The 14784-nt window shown below is 45.2% G+C and overlaps 1 protein-coding gene across 1 annotated transcript; it reads left to right on the top strand.

Annotated features, from left to right (window-relative positions):
- The first annotated feature begins 3824 nt into the window (after positions 1-3824).
- LOC141978532 (keratin, type I cytoskeletal 19-like) lies at positions 3825-12747 on the top strand. The gene is made up of 8 exons (XM_074940697.1): positions 3825-4391; positions 6863-6945; positions 8529-8685; positions 8963-9124; positions 9252-9377; positions 9538-9758; positions 10967-10995; positions 12549-12747. Coding segments are annotated over exons 1-7 (1302 nt in total). The 5' UTR covers positions 3825-3839; the 3' UTR covers positions 10968-10995; positions 12549-12747.
- Positions 12748-14784: the final 2037 nt, after the last annotated feature.

Here is a 14784-nt window from a genome sequence, read left to right as displayed (position 1 = left end):
AGATAAATAGAGAGGGAGATTTGTAATGATGAAGGGGAGAAAGGTCATCCCTATGGTATTCTTCAGGGCTACTTACCTGCTAACAGTGTGAAGGAGACTTAGAAACAAAGAATCCATTGGGTTTGTGTCTATGTTTGTTATGTAAAGTACTGTGCTGCAATGTTGGCACAACACCATATTTTGGAGAGGAATAAATATTGCATTGCCTTTTTTTTTATATTCTGGCTTTTTAAAACAAAGGAATTAGAGGCAGAGTGAGTGCCCACAATTAGTTTTAGAGGAGCTTGTCCTGGAAATACTGATCTCTCAAACAGACAGCATGGCAAAATATGGAAGTGCCTCAATTGTCTAATCAGCATATGTTAGAAATGGCCATTAACAGCCAGCCCTATGCAGGATATATTAGGCATTTTTAGGATGGGTGGTAGTCTGATGTTTGTCACACATTTGCCAACAGGACAAAACAAACCAGACTCTGAAGTGGATGTTTTTCATGTTAAATGTAAGTGCAAATCACAAACTTTCAAAACAACAATGCCTGAATACAATAGATTACACGCAGTGATTTATCTTGTGAGATGTTAAAAAAAAGACATATAAAAGGAAACAAGAAGGAAGAAAACAAGCCCAGCTAGCATGCAAGCCTTGTTAAGTTGGATTGTAGCTCCTAGCTACAATCTATTTATCAGTTCATTCAAATTTCTGTCCTCTGGAATCTGAGTCCCAATACTTGGTGAAGAAATTGTGCGCAGAACTGCTGGTACCATTAAATAAGTCTAACTTGTTGCTCAATATAGTGAAACTTTGAGGAACCCAGCTCTTGAGACAGAAAGTTCTTTTTGCAAGAGTTTTTTTAATGGTATAGATGACTCATGGGGCAATAATGGAGTATGGAGTTCTTCATCGATTGGTCATAGGTACTAACTGGTGATTAAAAATCATTACCATCTGATGTCTGATCATGGCCTTTGTTAAATGAATTGGTGGTCTCCGTGCAGTTCCTAGGGGGCATAACAAATACTATTAGAATTGGCTCTAATTGCACTGTAGTATCTTAGTGCTTCCTTGAGACCCAGAAGAGAGGCCAAGCACTGAGCAAGTGTGAAGCATGGAAACTCTGGTCTCCCAGATGTGTTACTTTCATAGCAGGGTTGAAACAGCAACGTGAGGAAAGCTTGCACTGCCAGTGCCTGTGCACAGAACTTTTTGGAAGAAAAAATAAACTTGTTGGTCCAGGCGACCTGCAATTTCTACTTTGCAACTTGGGTATTTACACTCTCTCTATGTAAATTTGGCCTGAAGTTTTCAGTCAGTGGAGTTATTTGAACAAGCTACATGTAACACTGCTGTGCACTTTTAAACACCTGCTGCATTTCACTACGTATGTGAGGATTATGCACAGGCACTGAATTGGAGTAGGTATTTTGTTTGACTTTTATCTTATTTTCTTATTTTTGTATTGTATGGCTTGTACCCAAGGAGCAGAGGCACCATATTTCTTAGTTGCTGGGGGCTGTTCGACTCCTGTTCCACCCCAGGTCTCACCCCCACTCCACGCCTTCCCCCAAGCCCCTGCCCTGCCTCTTCCCGCCCCTGCTCAACCCCCACCCCGCTTCTTCTCACCCCCTTCCCCTGCCTCTTCCTGCCCACGCTCCTCTTCCTCCTCCCCAGCACCTCCTGCATGCTGCTGAACAGCTGATCTGCAGAGGGCGGGAGGGGCAGGAGCTGATCGGTGGGGTCCGCCGGCGAGCAGGAGGCGTTGGGGGAAAGGGGAGGTGCTGATCCGCGGGGCTGCTGGTGGGTGCTCAGCCCATGCAGTCAGCGCCTATCCCAAGGAGTGCCCCAGCCTGGCACCCTTTGTTCCCCATAGTGGAAGCATTTCCAAATGGTGCAATGCTCCTCTGTTCTTGGAAGGGCTTCTCCCATCCCGCAGTGGTACTAATGGGATTGTTCCACAGCAATGCAAAATGCTGGTGGGCTGCATTGCTCCTGCCATTCTATAAGTAACATTTCTTGACGGGGCTGAGAGGAAGCAACTGAAGAAAGAGAAGCAAACAAAGGACAAACACAGGCCCAGCTGTAAGGGGTGCTTATAGATAAGTCAGAAGTACCAACAGCAAGACTTTTCTGGCCAATTTCATCTTGGATAATAAAGGATTTTTACACGTTCATTAATGTCAGAGACTACAGGAGTAAGGGATTCTGCTCCACCTGCTCCTATTCCCCTGCTTTCAGTGGTCGTCATACCCTTTGCTAAGTGAAAGGACCAGTTTATAATCATGCACCTGTCACTGTGCTGCTCACCCCAGAAATGCTGTGACAGTAAAGGTTAAAGGATTATCTGAAAAACATTAGGAAAAACTTCCTAAATCTCAGGGTGATTAAGCACTGGAATAAATTGCCTAGGGAGATTGTAGAACAGGGGTGGCAAACTTTTTGGCCCGAGGGCCACATCAGGGTGCGAAACACTATGGAGGGCTGGGCAGGGAAGGCTGTGCCCCTCAAACAGCCTGGCCCCTGCCCCCTATACACCCCCCCCACTTCCCACCCCTGACTGCCCGCCTCAGAGTCCCTGACCCATCCAACTCCCCCTGCTCCTTGTCCCCTGACCACCCCCTCCCAGGACCCCCCACCCCAAACCGCCCTCCCGGATCCCACCCCCTATCCACCCCCCCCGCTCCCTGTCCCCTGACTGCCCCCCAACCCCTATCCATCCCCCCCCCCGACAGGTCCCCCGGGACTCCCATGCCCTATCCAACCCCCGCTGTTCCCCGACCCCTGACTGCCCCAGAACCTCAGCCCCATCCAGCTACTCCCTGTCCCCTGACTGCCCCCGGGACCCCCCACCCAAGCCCCCCACAGCCGCGTGCGCGCAGCCGCCACCCCCTTACCATGCCACTCAGAGTGGCAGGAGCTCGCAGCCCCGCTGCCCGTGCGGCAGCATCACTGCAAGGGAGGGGGGACAGAGGGAGAGGGGCCGGGGGCTAGCCTCCCCAGATGTGGCCCACAGGCCATAGTTTGACCACCTCTGTTGTAGAATCTCCATCATTGGAGATTTTTAAGAGCAGGTTAGACAAACACCTGTCAGGGATGGTCTAGATAATACTGACTCCTGCCATGAGTGCGGGGGACTGGACTAGAGACCTCTTGAGGCCTCTTCCAGTCTTACGATTCTATGAATTAGGGCTAGGGAAAAAAATCAAACCATGGCCCACTGAAAGAGACTGTCATATTATGAAAAGAAACAGATATTTTCATGTAATTTCTACCATCAAACCCTTTGTCCTGCTGTACTCCTAGAAGGAACTGAGAGCAAAGAACCAGTGTTTGAGAAATTTTTCTTTTGAAAGAAGAATTTTATGGGAGAAGTAATGAAAAAGTTGGGTAAGTGTGGGAATTTATTTTTCCAAAGGTCTCTCCTCACAGTGCTGTTTGTCATCTGGGTTCCCTCTATACAAGGCTCTATTAACAGCCTAACAGTTACTCACTGCATTACTATGTGTTATAAACCTTCTTTTGAAATTACCTAAGGAAAGTCTTCACAATGGAGGCACTGTACAGTGCAGAAGGGGTGTGTGCTTAAGGGTCTTTTGTTTCAGTATAAGTAAATTATAATTCTAGAGTCACAAATGTCTCTTTGAGCAGAGAGCCACATACTATGAATCACACCTTTTGTCTGAAGAGGAAGAGAAGGGAGAAAAAAAAGAAATCTGGTATGTCTGAAAGTATTTGGCAAAGAAACACAGCCCACTTTATATCGACTGACCAATAAGAAGAATTTCAGTGTTGGCAAAAGGCTTACGGCTGGTGAATTCCACAGGGCTTACATATCATGTTCTATGGACAACTCCCATTGTCACAGGCATAAAAGACGCCAGGTGGGAGAAAGAATCTTTCACTCCTGCTTCAAGAGCACAAACTGTGTGACCTGGTGCTTAGAGTTCAATCCTTGCTATCTACTCACCATGTCCACTTACAGCTTGAAGCAAATAACTTCTTCTGGGTTAGGTAATATTAGTGGTTCCTCAGGCGGTCGGGCTGTTGGTTCCTTCAGGGCTTCAAGTATACATGGAGGATTTGGTGACAGGGGTATTTCTGTCTCTACTGCTCGGTTTGTCTCTTCTGGGGTAGGAAGTGGCCTTGGGGGTGGATATGGTGGTAGTTTGTACGGTGGCTTTGGTGGTGGTGATGGCCTCCTTTCTGGAAATGAAAAGACAACTATGCAGAACCTGAATGACCGCCTGGCATCCTACCTGGACAAAGTACGTGCTCTGGAGGAGGCAAATTCTGAGCTAGAAATTAAAATCCGAGACTGGTACCAGAGACAAGGACCAGGGCCAGCCTCTGATTACAGCCCATATTACAAGACTATTGAAGATCTTCGAGACAAGGTAGGTGTTAAAGTTTGTTAAAAAGCATCTAAGGATAGACCCAAATGTTTGTTAAAACAGCATTTATATCATGTGATTATTATTAGCAGATGGAAGGAAAATGTTATTATCTGTAAATAATTATAACTGTTTTATTATGTGGTGTCCACTAACAATGAAAGACAAATTCAGCCTCAATTACGTTTCTGAAATTTAATAAGAAATGAAAAGAAAAGCCTCAATAGAAAACCAGCCAAAAGAAATGGTGGATTATGGGAGAGTAGAAGGGTGATGTGAGTATGTAGTGAATCAGAAGGGATAGACAATGACAATGCCCAGTATGAAATGTATCTGTTATAAAACTGTTAGCTAAGAAAAGTGACACCTTTAATAGTCAATGGTGAAATGATTTGAGGGCCCCACTAACTCCCACAATCCCACAAATACTCGATGCCCCTGAAAACAGTAGTAAAGTCCTTACACTTTTCTCAATTAATTCTGCACAATTACTGTACCAAATTTAGCCTTGGTGTAAGTGGATGCAACTGCTACTGTAGTCAATGAGAGTCGTATCAATTTGGTTTTGGAATGAATTTGGCATCCCAAAAAACAGTCACCCTTCAGTTTAAATCTTGTCAGACTACTGCAGGTATCTGTCTATCTCTGCCGTCACCTACCAATCAGACACTTTTGTTGAAGCCTCTGGACAGCCAGTATGTGCACTGCTTTAGCAGTTATCAGAGAAGATGACTAATATCTAAGTTGATATTAACAGTTAAAATAAGAACTGATCAAATACAGGGGTTTGCAAATGTGAACTGAAGCACTTCAGAATTTTACCACATGAAACTGAGATTTTTTAAACCTTTTTTATTTCACCTTCTGAACTTGAACTTTGAAGAAGAAAGTGTTTAAATATGTTTCTTAAAGAAAAAAGAAACAGCCAACATTAACTAAATTAAGTGCATACAAATTATATATAAATACAGGATTTATTGTGCCTCAGCAAATCCATTAGTGCACAATAAGTTTGTTTAAGGGTGGTACACACCTTAGAAGACATACATGATTGCTGACTGAACTATGTAAACACAGCCTCATGAGAAAACCTAAAGTTTATTTTTCAGATCTTAGTGTGGTTCATGACCCCACCCACACAGTTTCCTTTCCCTTGGGCTTACTTCGCTCACACTGTACTGATTTCAGAAATGAACCTCCGAAAAAGAAGAGCTGGAATTAGATTCCCTCATTTGAAATCTCCTGGGCTCTTGCTCTTTATTCCCAACTCATGAGAGTGAGCAGCTCCCACTGTGTTTTCCAGATGACCTATTGATTTCTGATAGTCATAGAATTTTAGGCCACAAGAGACTACCAGATCATCTAGTCTGACCTTCCGTAAACCACAGGCCACCAACACCACCCAAAATCCACACACTAAACTCAACCATCGAAATTAGAGCAAAGTATTACAGCCCACAAGAGACCAGACTATTGTGTGCTACAAGCAGAGAACTGGAGAGACCAATGCCCAAGGCCCTGCAATAGCAGGGAAATGATGAAGTGAGATATATCCAGATAATCCTGGCAAGTGACCTGCATCCACACACTGCAGAGAAAGGTGAAACCCCGCCAAGGTCCCCACCAATCTGACCTGGGGGGAAATTCTTTCCTGGCTCCACATAAGGTGGCTCATAAAAGTAAATTTGTCAGGTAAGGTACACAGGGAAGAAGTTTTAAGTAAACAAAACTCTCTGGGTGGCTGTTCATGGTGTGTTACAGGAATCACTCAGCGTTCTGGAGCTGGGGAACCTGTTGTATGATTAGGCTAGGAGATAAAATACATTCAGACTCTATACAAATGTGATATAGAATTGTCATATTATATTGGATTCCATTACAGAGTTATATACAAAGGCATAATTTGTTTTTATTTATATAAAAGTAATATGAACCCCCAAATCTCTGGTCAGAGCTAACACAGATAAAAGCCTCCTGAGCAGAATTTCTGGCCAGAAAGACTCAGCAGACTTCCTTTGCTCAGCACCTCTGTCTCCTTGTGGTTCTTTAATATGGTGGTAGGAATTCAGTCAGTGGAATTCAGTGAGCCTGCCCAGAGAAGGAGTCATTTCCTGATCTACATGCTACATCTCAGAAACTGATAGGTAGATCCTTAATGGCAGGTCACACAAAGAAAGGGGCAAATCCATTCCTGATGTAGCTCCACAGCCTTGAGTGAAGTTACGTCAGAGATTAATTTTGTCCAGTATGTTAACTGAAGACCCTACTGCCCTTGATCAAAGAGAGACAGGCCTACTTTAGGACTAAAACAAAAAGAGCTGAAATGTCAGTTACTCAACTTTAAGGCCCCGCATAGTTTCATTAGAATTTCACCAGAATTTGTTATGTCTTTTATCCCTGATTGTAATGAATGGAGGCATACGGTTATTTCAGCCCAGACTGTGATTCACTCTGTGCCACTTGGCTTTTTCCAGATTCTTGCTGCCACCATTGACAACTCCAAGATTGTTCTGCAAATTGATAATGCCAGGCTGGCTGCTGATGACTTCAAAACCAAGTGAGTACATTCCTCTAAGGCAAGGAGATACTGACAGTCAGGTTGTCAGGCGTCTGATTTTTGACTGGAACGCCTGGTCAAAAAGGGACCCTGGTGGCTCTGGTCAGCACTGCAACAGGGCCATTAAAAGTCCAGTCGGTGGCACAGCAGGGGCCCGGGGCTAAGGCAGGCTCCCTGCCTGCCCTAGCTCCCCGCATCTCCCAGAAGCGGCCACCAGGTCCCTGCAGCCCCTAGGCTCATGGACGGCCAGGAAGGCTCCACATGCTGTTCCCGCCCCAAGGGCCGGCTCTGCAGCTCCCATTGGCCAGGAACTGTGACCAATGGGAGCTGCAGGGGTGATGCCTGCAGGCCTGAGGGCAGCGCTCGGAGCCTCCCTGGCCACCCATGCATTTAGGGGCTGCAGGGACCTGGCAGCTGATTCTTGGGAGCCGTGATAAGTGCCGCGGGGACCCTGCACCCCGAGCCCCCTGCCCCAGCCTGGAGTCCCCTCCCACACCCAAACTCCATCCCGGAACCCACACCTCCCCAACACCCTGCCCCGCACCCTTCTGCACCCCAAACTCTTCATCCCTGGCCCCACCCCACAGCCCACACCTGCAGCCGGAGCCCTCACCCCAACTCCCCATACCCCAGCCCCCTGCCCCAGCCCAGAGCCCTCTCCCACACCCTGAACCCCTAATTTCTGGCCCCACTCAGAGCCCACACCCCCAGCCCAGAACCCATACCCCCACACCCCAAACCCCTCATTCCCAGCCCCACCCAGAGCCCTCACCCCCAGATGGAGCCCCCCTCCTGCACCTCAATCCCCTGCCCAAGCCCAATAAAAGTGAGTGATGGTGGGGGAGATCAAGTGATGAACGGAGGGGGGATGGAGCAAATGGGGGTGGGGCCTCAGAGAAGGGGCGGAGCTGGCGTGTTTGGTTTTGTGTGATTAGAAAGCCGGCAACCCTAACTGAAAGGCAGGCAGATATTCATGTCATTATCATTTGAAAAAGCAAAAGGAATGTCACTTGAGCCATGCATTAAAACTAGACAATAAAAATATGGTCTGAAAATGGATATAGCCAGTATATAATATGGGTTTCACAATGTACCTGGCTTAATCAACCAACCATAATGGGTTGAGTGGACCTCCTCCTCTATGTTAGCAGACCGTCTATAAAGATCATGACACAATTCAGCAAAGTTAATAATGGCCACAATAACGAGGGTATCGAGAACGATTCTGCAGAGCCATATAAGGGTGAGAAAAATTGTAGTATAGCATCCTACAATGTAAATTTATAGAGTGTAGCGGGAAGATCACACAACACCTTCCTGCACAGCGTCTTGCTCTGTTAAAGTAATATCATTAAATTCCACACTTTAAATTCGACACGTGCAGTACATGTCACGTAAGTTATACTGCTCATATAAACCTATGTGCAAAATATTGGGATAGATTCATTATTACAAATATAGGGCTTTTTTATATGATGAAGAAAACTAAAGTCAAAGTCAAATGGTAATAAATACTATTTGCCCCTTGTTCTAGATTTAAATAACTCTTGGTTTTGTTCTGCTTTTGTCTGCTTTTTTTGAAGGTATGAAACAGAGCAGGCCCTGCGCATGAGTGTTGAGGCTGACATCAATGGCCTGAAGAGAGTCCTGGATGAGCTGACCCTAGCCAGAACTGACCTGGAGATGCAGATAGAAAGCCTGAAGGAGGAGCTGGCTTACCTAAAGAAGAACCATGAGGAGGTATAAAACCCAAAGCATACATGTGAAAATAGCAGTAGGAAAAAGATGACTGATATGTAGGAGGGATTCTGGAATTTCTCAGTTATGCTGGGCTTTCTAGTAGAATATAAAAAGCCTCTTTATAGATTGGGTAAATAAAGCCTCCCACCTGCAAATATTTGAGAATGGTCAATCAGAGGTTAGCCCTTGAGGAGAGTGGGTGAACTCAAGAGAGAATAGTAGTGTCTTTAACTCATGCTTGTGTCTTCTTGTGTCTTTCTCTGCAATGTTACTATAGGAAATGAAAGCCCTGGGTGGTCAAACAGGAGGGCAAGTCAGTGTTGAGGTTGACTCTGCTCCAGGTATTGATCTGACCAAGATCCTGGCTGACATGAGAGACCAGTATGAAGTCATGGCTGAGAAGAACAGGAAGGATGCTGAAACTTGGTTCAACAGCAAGGTAAAAAAATAAAACAGTACAAGAGAGAAGAAAATAACTTCAAACCTCTTGTAGGAAAGGGCTCCTACAGCCTTTCATGATCTTCAGAAAACTGCACTCCATTTTTCAAATGTTTTCTCCACTTCAGATTGAAGAGCTGAACCAAGAAGTAGCCATCAATACTGAACAGCTGCAGACCAGCAAGACTGAAATCACAGATCTGAGACGCACCCTCCAAGGCCTGGAGATAGAACTTCAGTCCCAGCTTAGCATGGTATGTGGCAATTTCTCCCAAGATTTGCACTTTACAAATCCGTGCTAGGACAGGTATAGTGATAAGTGACCCCTAATCGAGGGTGTTTCCTTTCTGAAGAACAATCCTGTATTTGGTGACAGACTTTGAATTATTTTTCTTCCAACTTCTTTATTCTCAGAAAGCTGCCTTGGAAGGCACCTTGGCAGACACTGAGAATCGCTATGGTGCCCAGCTGGCACAGATCCAGCACCTGATTGGAAACATCGAGGCACAGCTGACCGACCTTCGAGCTGATATGGAGCGGCAGAATAGTGACTACAAGATACTCATGGACATCAAGACCCGGCTGGAGCAGGAGATTGCCACTTACCGCCAGCTGCTGGAAGGCCACGACTCCTAGTATGTAACTATACTCACTGCAAAAGACATCTGAGGGTTGTTAGACTATCATGATATTCCTGTGGTAACTCTGCACCACAGTACATTCAACTTAAAATACACTCGGAGACTCTAAAATGTCCAGTGAACGACGTTTGCAGGATACATGACAAATCTGCAAATGTCAGTGATCCTACCTATGTTGTGCAGATGGGAATTATTATTTTGCATCATATATATCTACATCAGGGGTTCTCAAACTGGGGGTGGGGACACCTCAGGGGGTCACAAGGTTATTCCATAGTGGGTTGCGAGCTGTCAGCCTCCACCCCCAAACCCTGCTTTGCCTCCAGCATTTATAATGGTGTTAAATATATAAAAAGTGTTTTTAATTTATAAGGGGGGGGGTCACACGCAAAGGCGTGCTATGTAAAAGGGGTCACCAGTACAAAAGTTTGAGAACCACTGATCTACATTAATTATTATTTTTATAATTTATTAATTATTACTAGTTAATTTATTGTTTCCAGTAATGCCTACACTGTGCTAGTTGCTTTCTAAAAATAAAAGAAGGCACAGTCTCTGCCCCAAAGAGTTTCAAAACTAAATGACAAACAGACAAAGGGTAGAGGAAAAAAGTAGAACATATAAGTAAAGTAATCAAGGTGATTATTAGTTACACAATGTCTTAATAACACAATGTTGTTAGTGTTGTTTTATAAAACAAATAGATTATCTCCAAATATCCACAGCTGGTTCTTTTCTTGTAGGCATCATGGTAGAAGTGAATCTTGAGGAGGGATTTGAATGCAGACTCATTTATATAGCTAATTTCAAACAGCAGTATAACTTCACCCCAGACTTGGTGCCATAGCCTTTTCTCAGTTCATGTGTGGCACCAAAGGGAAAACATTCCTCATATTCTGGAACATGAAAAACCATTTGGGGTTGGACAGATTCTTAAATTTCTCATATTTAATTTATTTCCTTAGTTCCAGAATCCTCTTTGCCACTTCTGTCCTTTTCTGATACATCTTCTATAGTTTCCTCTTCCCTGAGCGAAGGAGCAGAAGAGTCAGTACAGGAGCCAGCAAGGAGCTAACCCTTTCTTTCCTGATGCTGAAAAGGGCGCCTGATAGAGAGACTTTACTTTTTCATATCTTCCTCTCATCCAGCGCTTGATATTTGTTATCGTTCTTTGCTATAATTATTTTCTCTTTGTGCCACAGGATGTTTTGGACCCTTTATGGAACTGCTGGTAAGGATTCTCCTTCTTTATGGGAACCTATAAAAGGCAGAGTATTTTTATTTTAATAAAGAAGAATCTGTTGATGAGTGGTATCCATCTTGCTGTCTATGCCACGCATCCGGTCTTCAACCAGAACGCCCAGTCGAAAAGGGACCCTGGCAGCTCCAATCAGTATTGCTGACCAGGCCGTTAAAGGTCCGGTCAGCGGTGCAGCAGGACTAAGGCAGACTCCTTGCCAGCCCTGGTTCCGTGTGGCTCCCAGAATCGTCCACCACCATCCCTGTGGCTCCTAGGCACAGGAGCGGCCAAGGAGGCTCCATGCCCTGCCCCTGCCCTGAGAGCCAGCTCCGCAGTTCCCATTGGCCTGGAACCATTGGCCAATGGGAGCTGCGGGGGCGGCACCTGCAGGCAAGGGCTGCACGCAAAGTTTCCCTGGCCACCCCTGTGCGTAGGGGCCACAGGGACATGCTGGCCACTTCAGGGAGCAGCTTGAGGTAAGTGTTGCCTATAGCCCGCACCCCCTCCCACACCCCAACCCCCTGCCCCAGCCTTGAGCCCCCTCCTGCATCCAAACTCCCTCCTAGAGCCTGCACCCCACACCACCTCTAGGGTTGCCAACTTTCTAATAGCACAAAACCGAACGCCCCTGCCATGCCCCTGCCCCACCCTCATCCCCAGCCTCATCCCAGTGCCCGCACCCCCAGCCAGAGCCCTCACCTCTCCTGCACTCCAACCCCCTGCCCCAGCCCAGAGCCCCCTCCCACACTCTGAACCCCTCAGCCCCACACCCCAGCCCGGAGCCCCCTCCTACACCCCAAATCCCTCATTTCTGGCCCCACCACAGAGCCTGCAACCCCAGCTGGAACCCCCACCCCCTCCACCACCCCAAACCCCTGCCCCAGCCCAGTGAAAATGAGCGAGTGAATGAGGGTGGGGGAGAGTGAGTGACGGAGGGAGGGGCAATGGAGTGAGTGGGGAGGGGGGCCTCAGAGAAGGGGCGGAGCAGGGGTGGGGTCTCAGGGAAGGGGCATGGCAGGGGGCAGGGCAAGGGTGTTTGGTTTTCTGCAATCAGAAAGTTGGCAACCCTACATTGCTCCCTGTCATTGATAGAATTCAAACAAAAAATGCCATTCAGTCTAGTTAGAAATTTTTAACAGATTACAGCTCCTTGCTAGGGATCTTTATATAGTCACAGCAAGATACTAAAGGCGGGGAAAAGTATCTAAGACTATAGCACAATAAATGGCTATATAAACAGCCAATCACATAGTCATTCCTATGGGTGAGAGGACTATGAAGAAATTCAAGACTGAGCAGTTCAGAACTATTATGCACACATTTAAGGAGAATTTGCTGTGAATGTTCTTGGGTCCACAGTATCTTGCAAAATACTGTAGAAGTGACACAGGCTTCTACTTTAATGTTATTTCAAAGAAAAGTTCTGAGAGGGAGGATTGAGAGTTGAGGTTGGAGCTAAACTTTTCTCTCCACCTGCTGAAGCTGTTTTCACATGTGTAACATGCTAGAATAATCATTGTTCTTTACCTCCTTATTTACTGCAGGCTCTCAAAGCAGCAGCAAAAGAGACACGGTGGCTAATGGAAAGAACTACTGAAGAGACTCAGACTATCTTACTCTCCAAGAATAAAAGCACTAGACAACCAGGAATCAGTACCGAAGGGTGCCATCACAAACAGACAGTAGTGCTTTGAGATATTCACTTATAAGAAATTCTAGACCACACAATGTTCAAGGTAGAATAGGCCATTTATTAGTGATACATTTATGAACTGGGTTAGCTGTTCTTGCATTTCCAGTTCTCTTTTACTACTATTTTTGCTGTTTCTACTGTCTAATAAAATCATCTGATTTATGCAAACATCACTTCTGTCTGGTTATTGTGATATACCAAACAGATATTATTATGAATAGCAATGGCTGCGGCCAACTGAAAAGGACTATTAATGAATTCCAAAGTACTCTTGGTAAAAACATGGTGAGTGGGAACCAGTGTTCATGGGTGGAAGAATAAAGCATCTCAAAATGGAGTGAGATCCAATAGAAACTTACAGGATCCCTCACGATGGAAAGTTATGTAAGGTTTTTTCATGCAATATATATTTGAACACATTTATCCTCAAACTAAAAGATAAACCTCTACTCCATACCCCGTTAAGTGGCAAATGCATACCCAATCCACATCCAATCGCAACAAACCTTCGGTCTCTGAATACTTACAACAACATAACTGTGCCAATGTAAAAGGCCTGACCCTATCCTACAACATACTGAGCATCTTCTGCAAGATATGAGCACCCTCAGCTTCCATTGACTTCAACAGGAATTGAGCAGACTCAGCACATTAGAGACAGTGCTAATATCTTGCAAGATCAGACCCAAAGTCAATTATAGTGAATGATAGTAGTCTCCCATGCCTGACTGCAAAGCTTTCCAGCTTCCCAGACAGGAGCACAAGACTGGTTCATTATTTGCTATACTGTATGCTTGCTGAGTTGGCACTGATACTTCGTTGTTCTACAACATTAGCAACCATCAAATAGTGATGTGGTAGCCTTATTGAGATTATTAGGGCTCACTGATTTCTGCAAATAGCAACCAATATAAGCCATGATATGTTCTAACCAAGCTTGCTTTGTAGTCTAGAATTTTGGAGCTTTTAAACTGGGATCTAGCTTTAGTTTTTAAGGCTATTCCATCCCGTAAAGTTTTTCACTGCTAAAGTATTATGAGTGCAACAGGATACAGAGATCTGAGAAATTTCAGTCAGTGACCCACATGGAATTAAGTCAGATTTCTGCAATCTTCCCCAATGTTAACCCTCTGCATTCCTGCATTTCCTTTACCCAGACCCCCCAAAAGGCAGGAATTAACCAGCGTTATAGATTCACAGAAAAAAACAATAACTTAAAAAACAAAACAAAGTAGTTAAAAGGAGCAGAAGAGCTGATGTCTTTAAGATTCAAAGGGAACAATTTTCATTCCAGTCTCTTGAAGATTTATCATAGTTGAGGCACTGATGATGTTTAACTGAATTGTTCAGTCCCCCGAGTATCAAATTTCATTCCCAGCCATTGCTTTGGAAACTGTATGTTGTGACCGGGGTTGGGACATAAACCAGTGGCATCCTTTTAGGCTTCATGTTAAAAGGCAGCTCAACATGCAAAATACCCACAGTAATAGCCTACCTGTAGCATAAGACATCCACACCTCCAAGTATCATAATGGCCATGTTATTGATTAGTCACTGAGGGCTAGATAGTTGTCTTACAATCGGCACTGAGTAAGGGGCAATGCACAGCTGTATCTCCTAGGAACAGACCAAATTGCAAATTGTGTCTCAGAGGGTAACAATGTTTCCCCTCCTTCCACTTACTCTGGGGAAGGAGTACATTATTTCTCAATTTTTTATGAAACAAAGAATTCTTCTCTGAGCACCCACCCAGATACTCTGGACAGCAAGTAAGCCAGGGCTCCACTCCTCTCCCTCCCCACCTCCTCCCTGCCCACTTGCTCATGGTGGGGGTAGCCCGAGTAGCCCCTGCTCTCTTGTCCAGGGCTTGAGTCACAGTCCAAGCAGAGCTTAGCAGAGGAGTAAGAGTGGGTAACCCTCTTGCAATTAATAGCACTTTTATGTACATTTTTCTGAAAACTGTTTCTAGCCATGCTGCAGAAGAATGAAGCCAGCTAGGGAAGGTACGCAGTTTAGAAGTTACAATTAGACAAACAGGATGTTAGCAAACTAGCTTTTCCACAGCTGGAGAGTGAGACCTATCTTCA

The sequence above is a fragment of the Natator depressus genome, chromosome 27 (assembly GCF_965152275.1).
Source record: "Natator depressus isolate rNatDep1 chromosome 27, rNatDep2.hap1, whole genome shotgun sequence".
In the NCBI taxonomy this organism is placed as follows: Eukaryota; Metazoa; Chordata; order Testudines; family Cheloniidae; genus Natator; species Natator depressus.
Note: the sequence above shows the minus strand (reverse complement) of the source record. Positions and strands in the feature narration are given on the sequence as shown.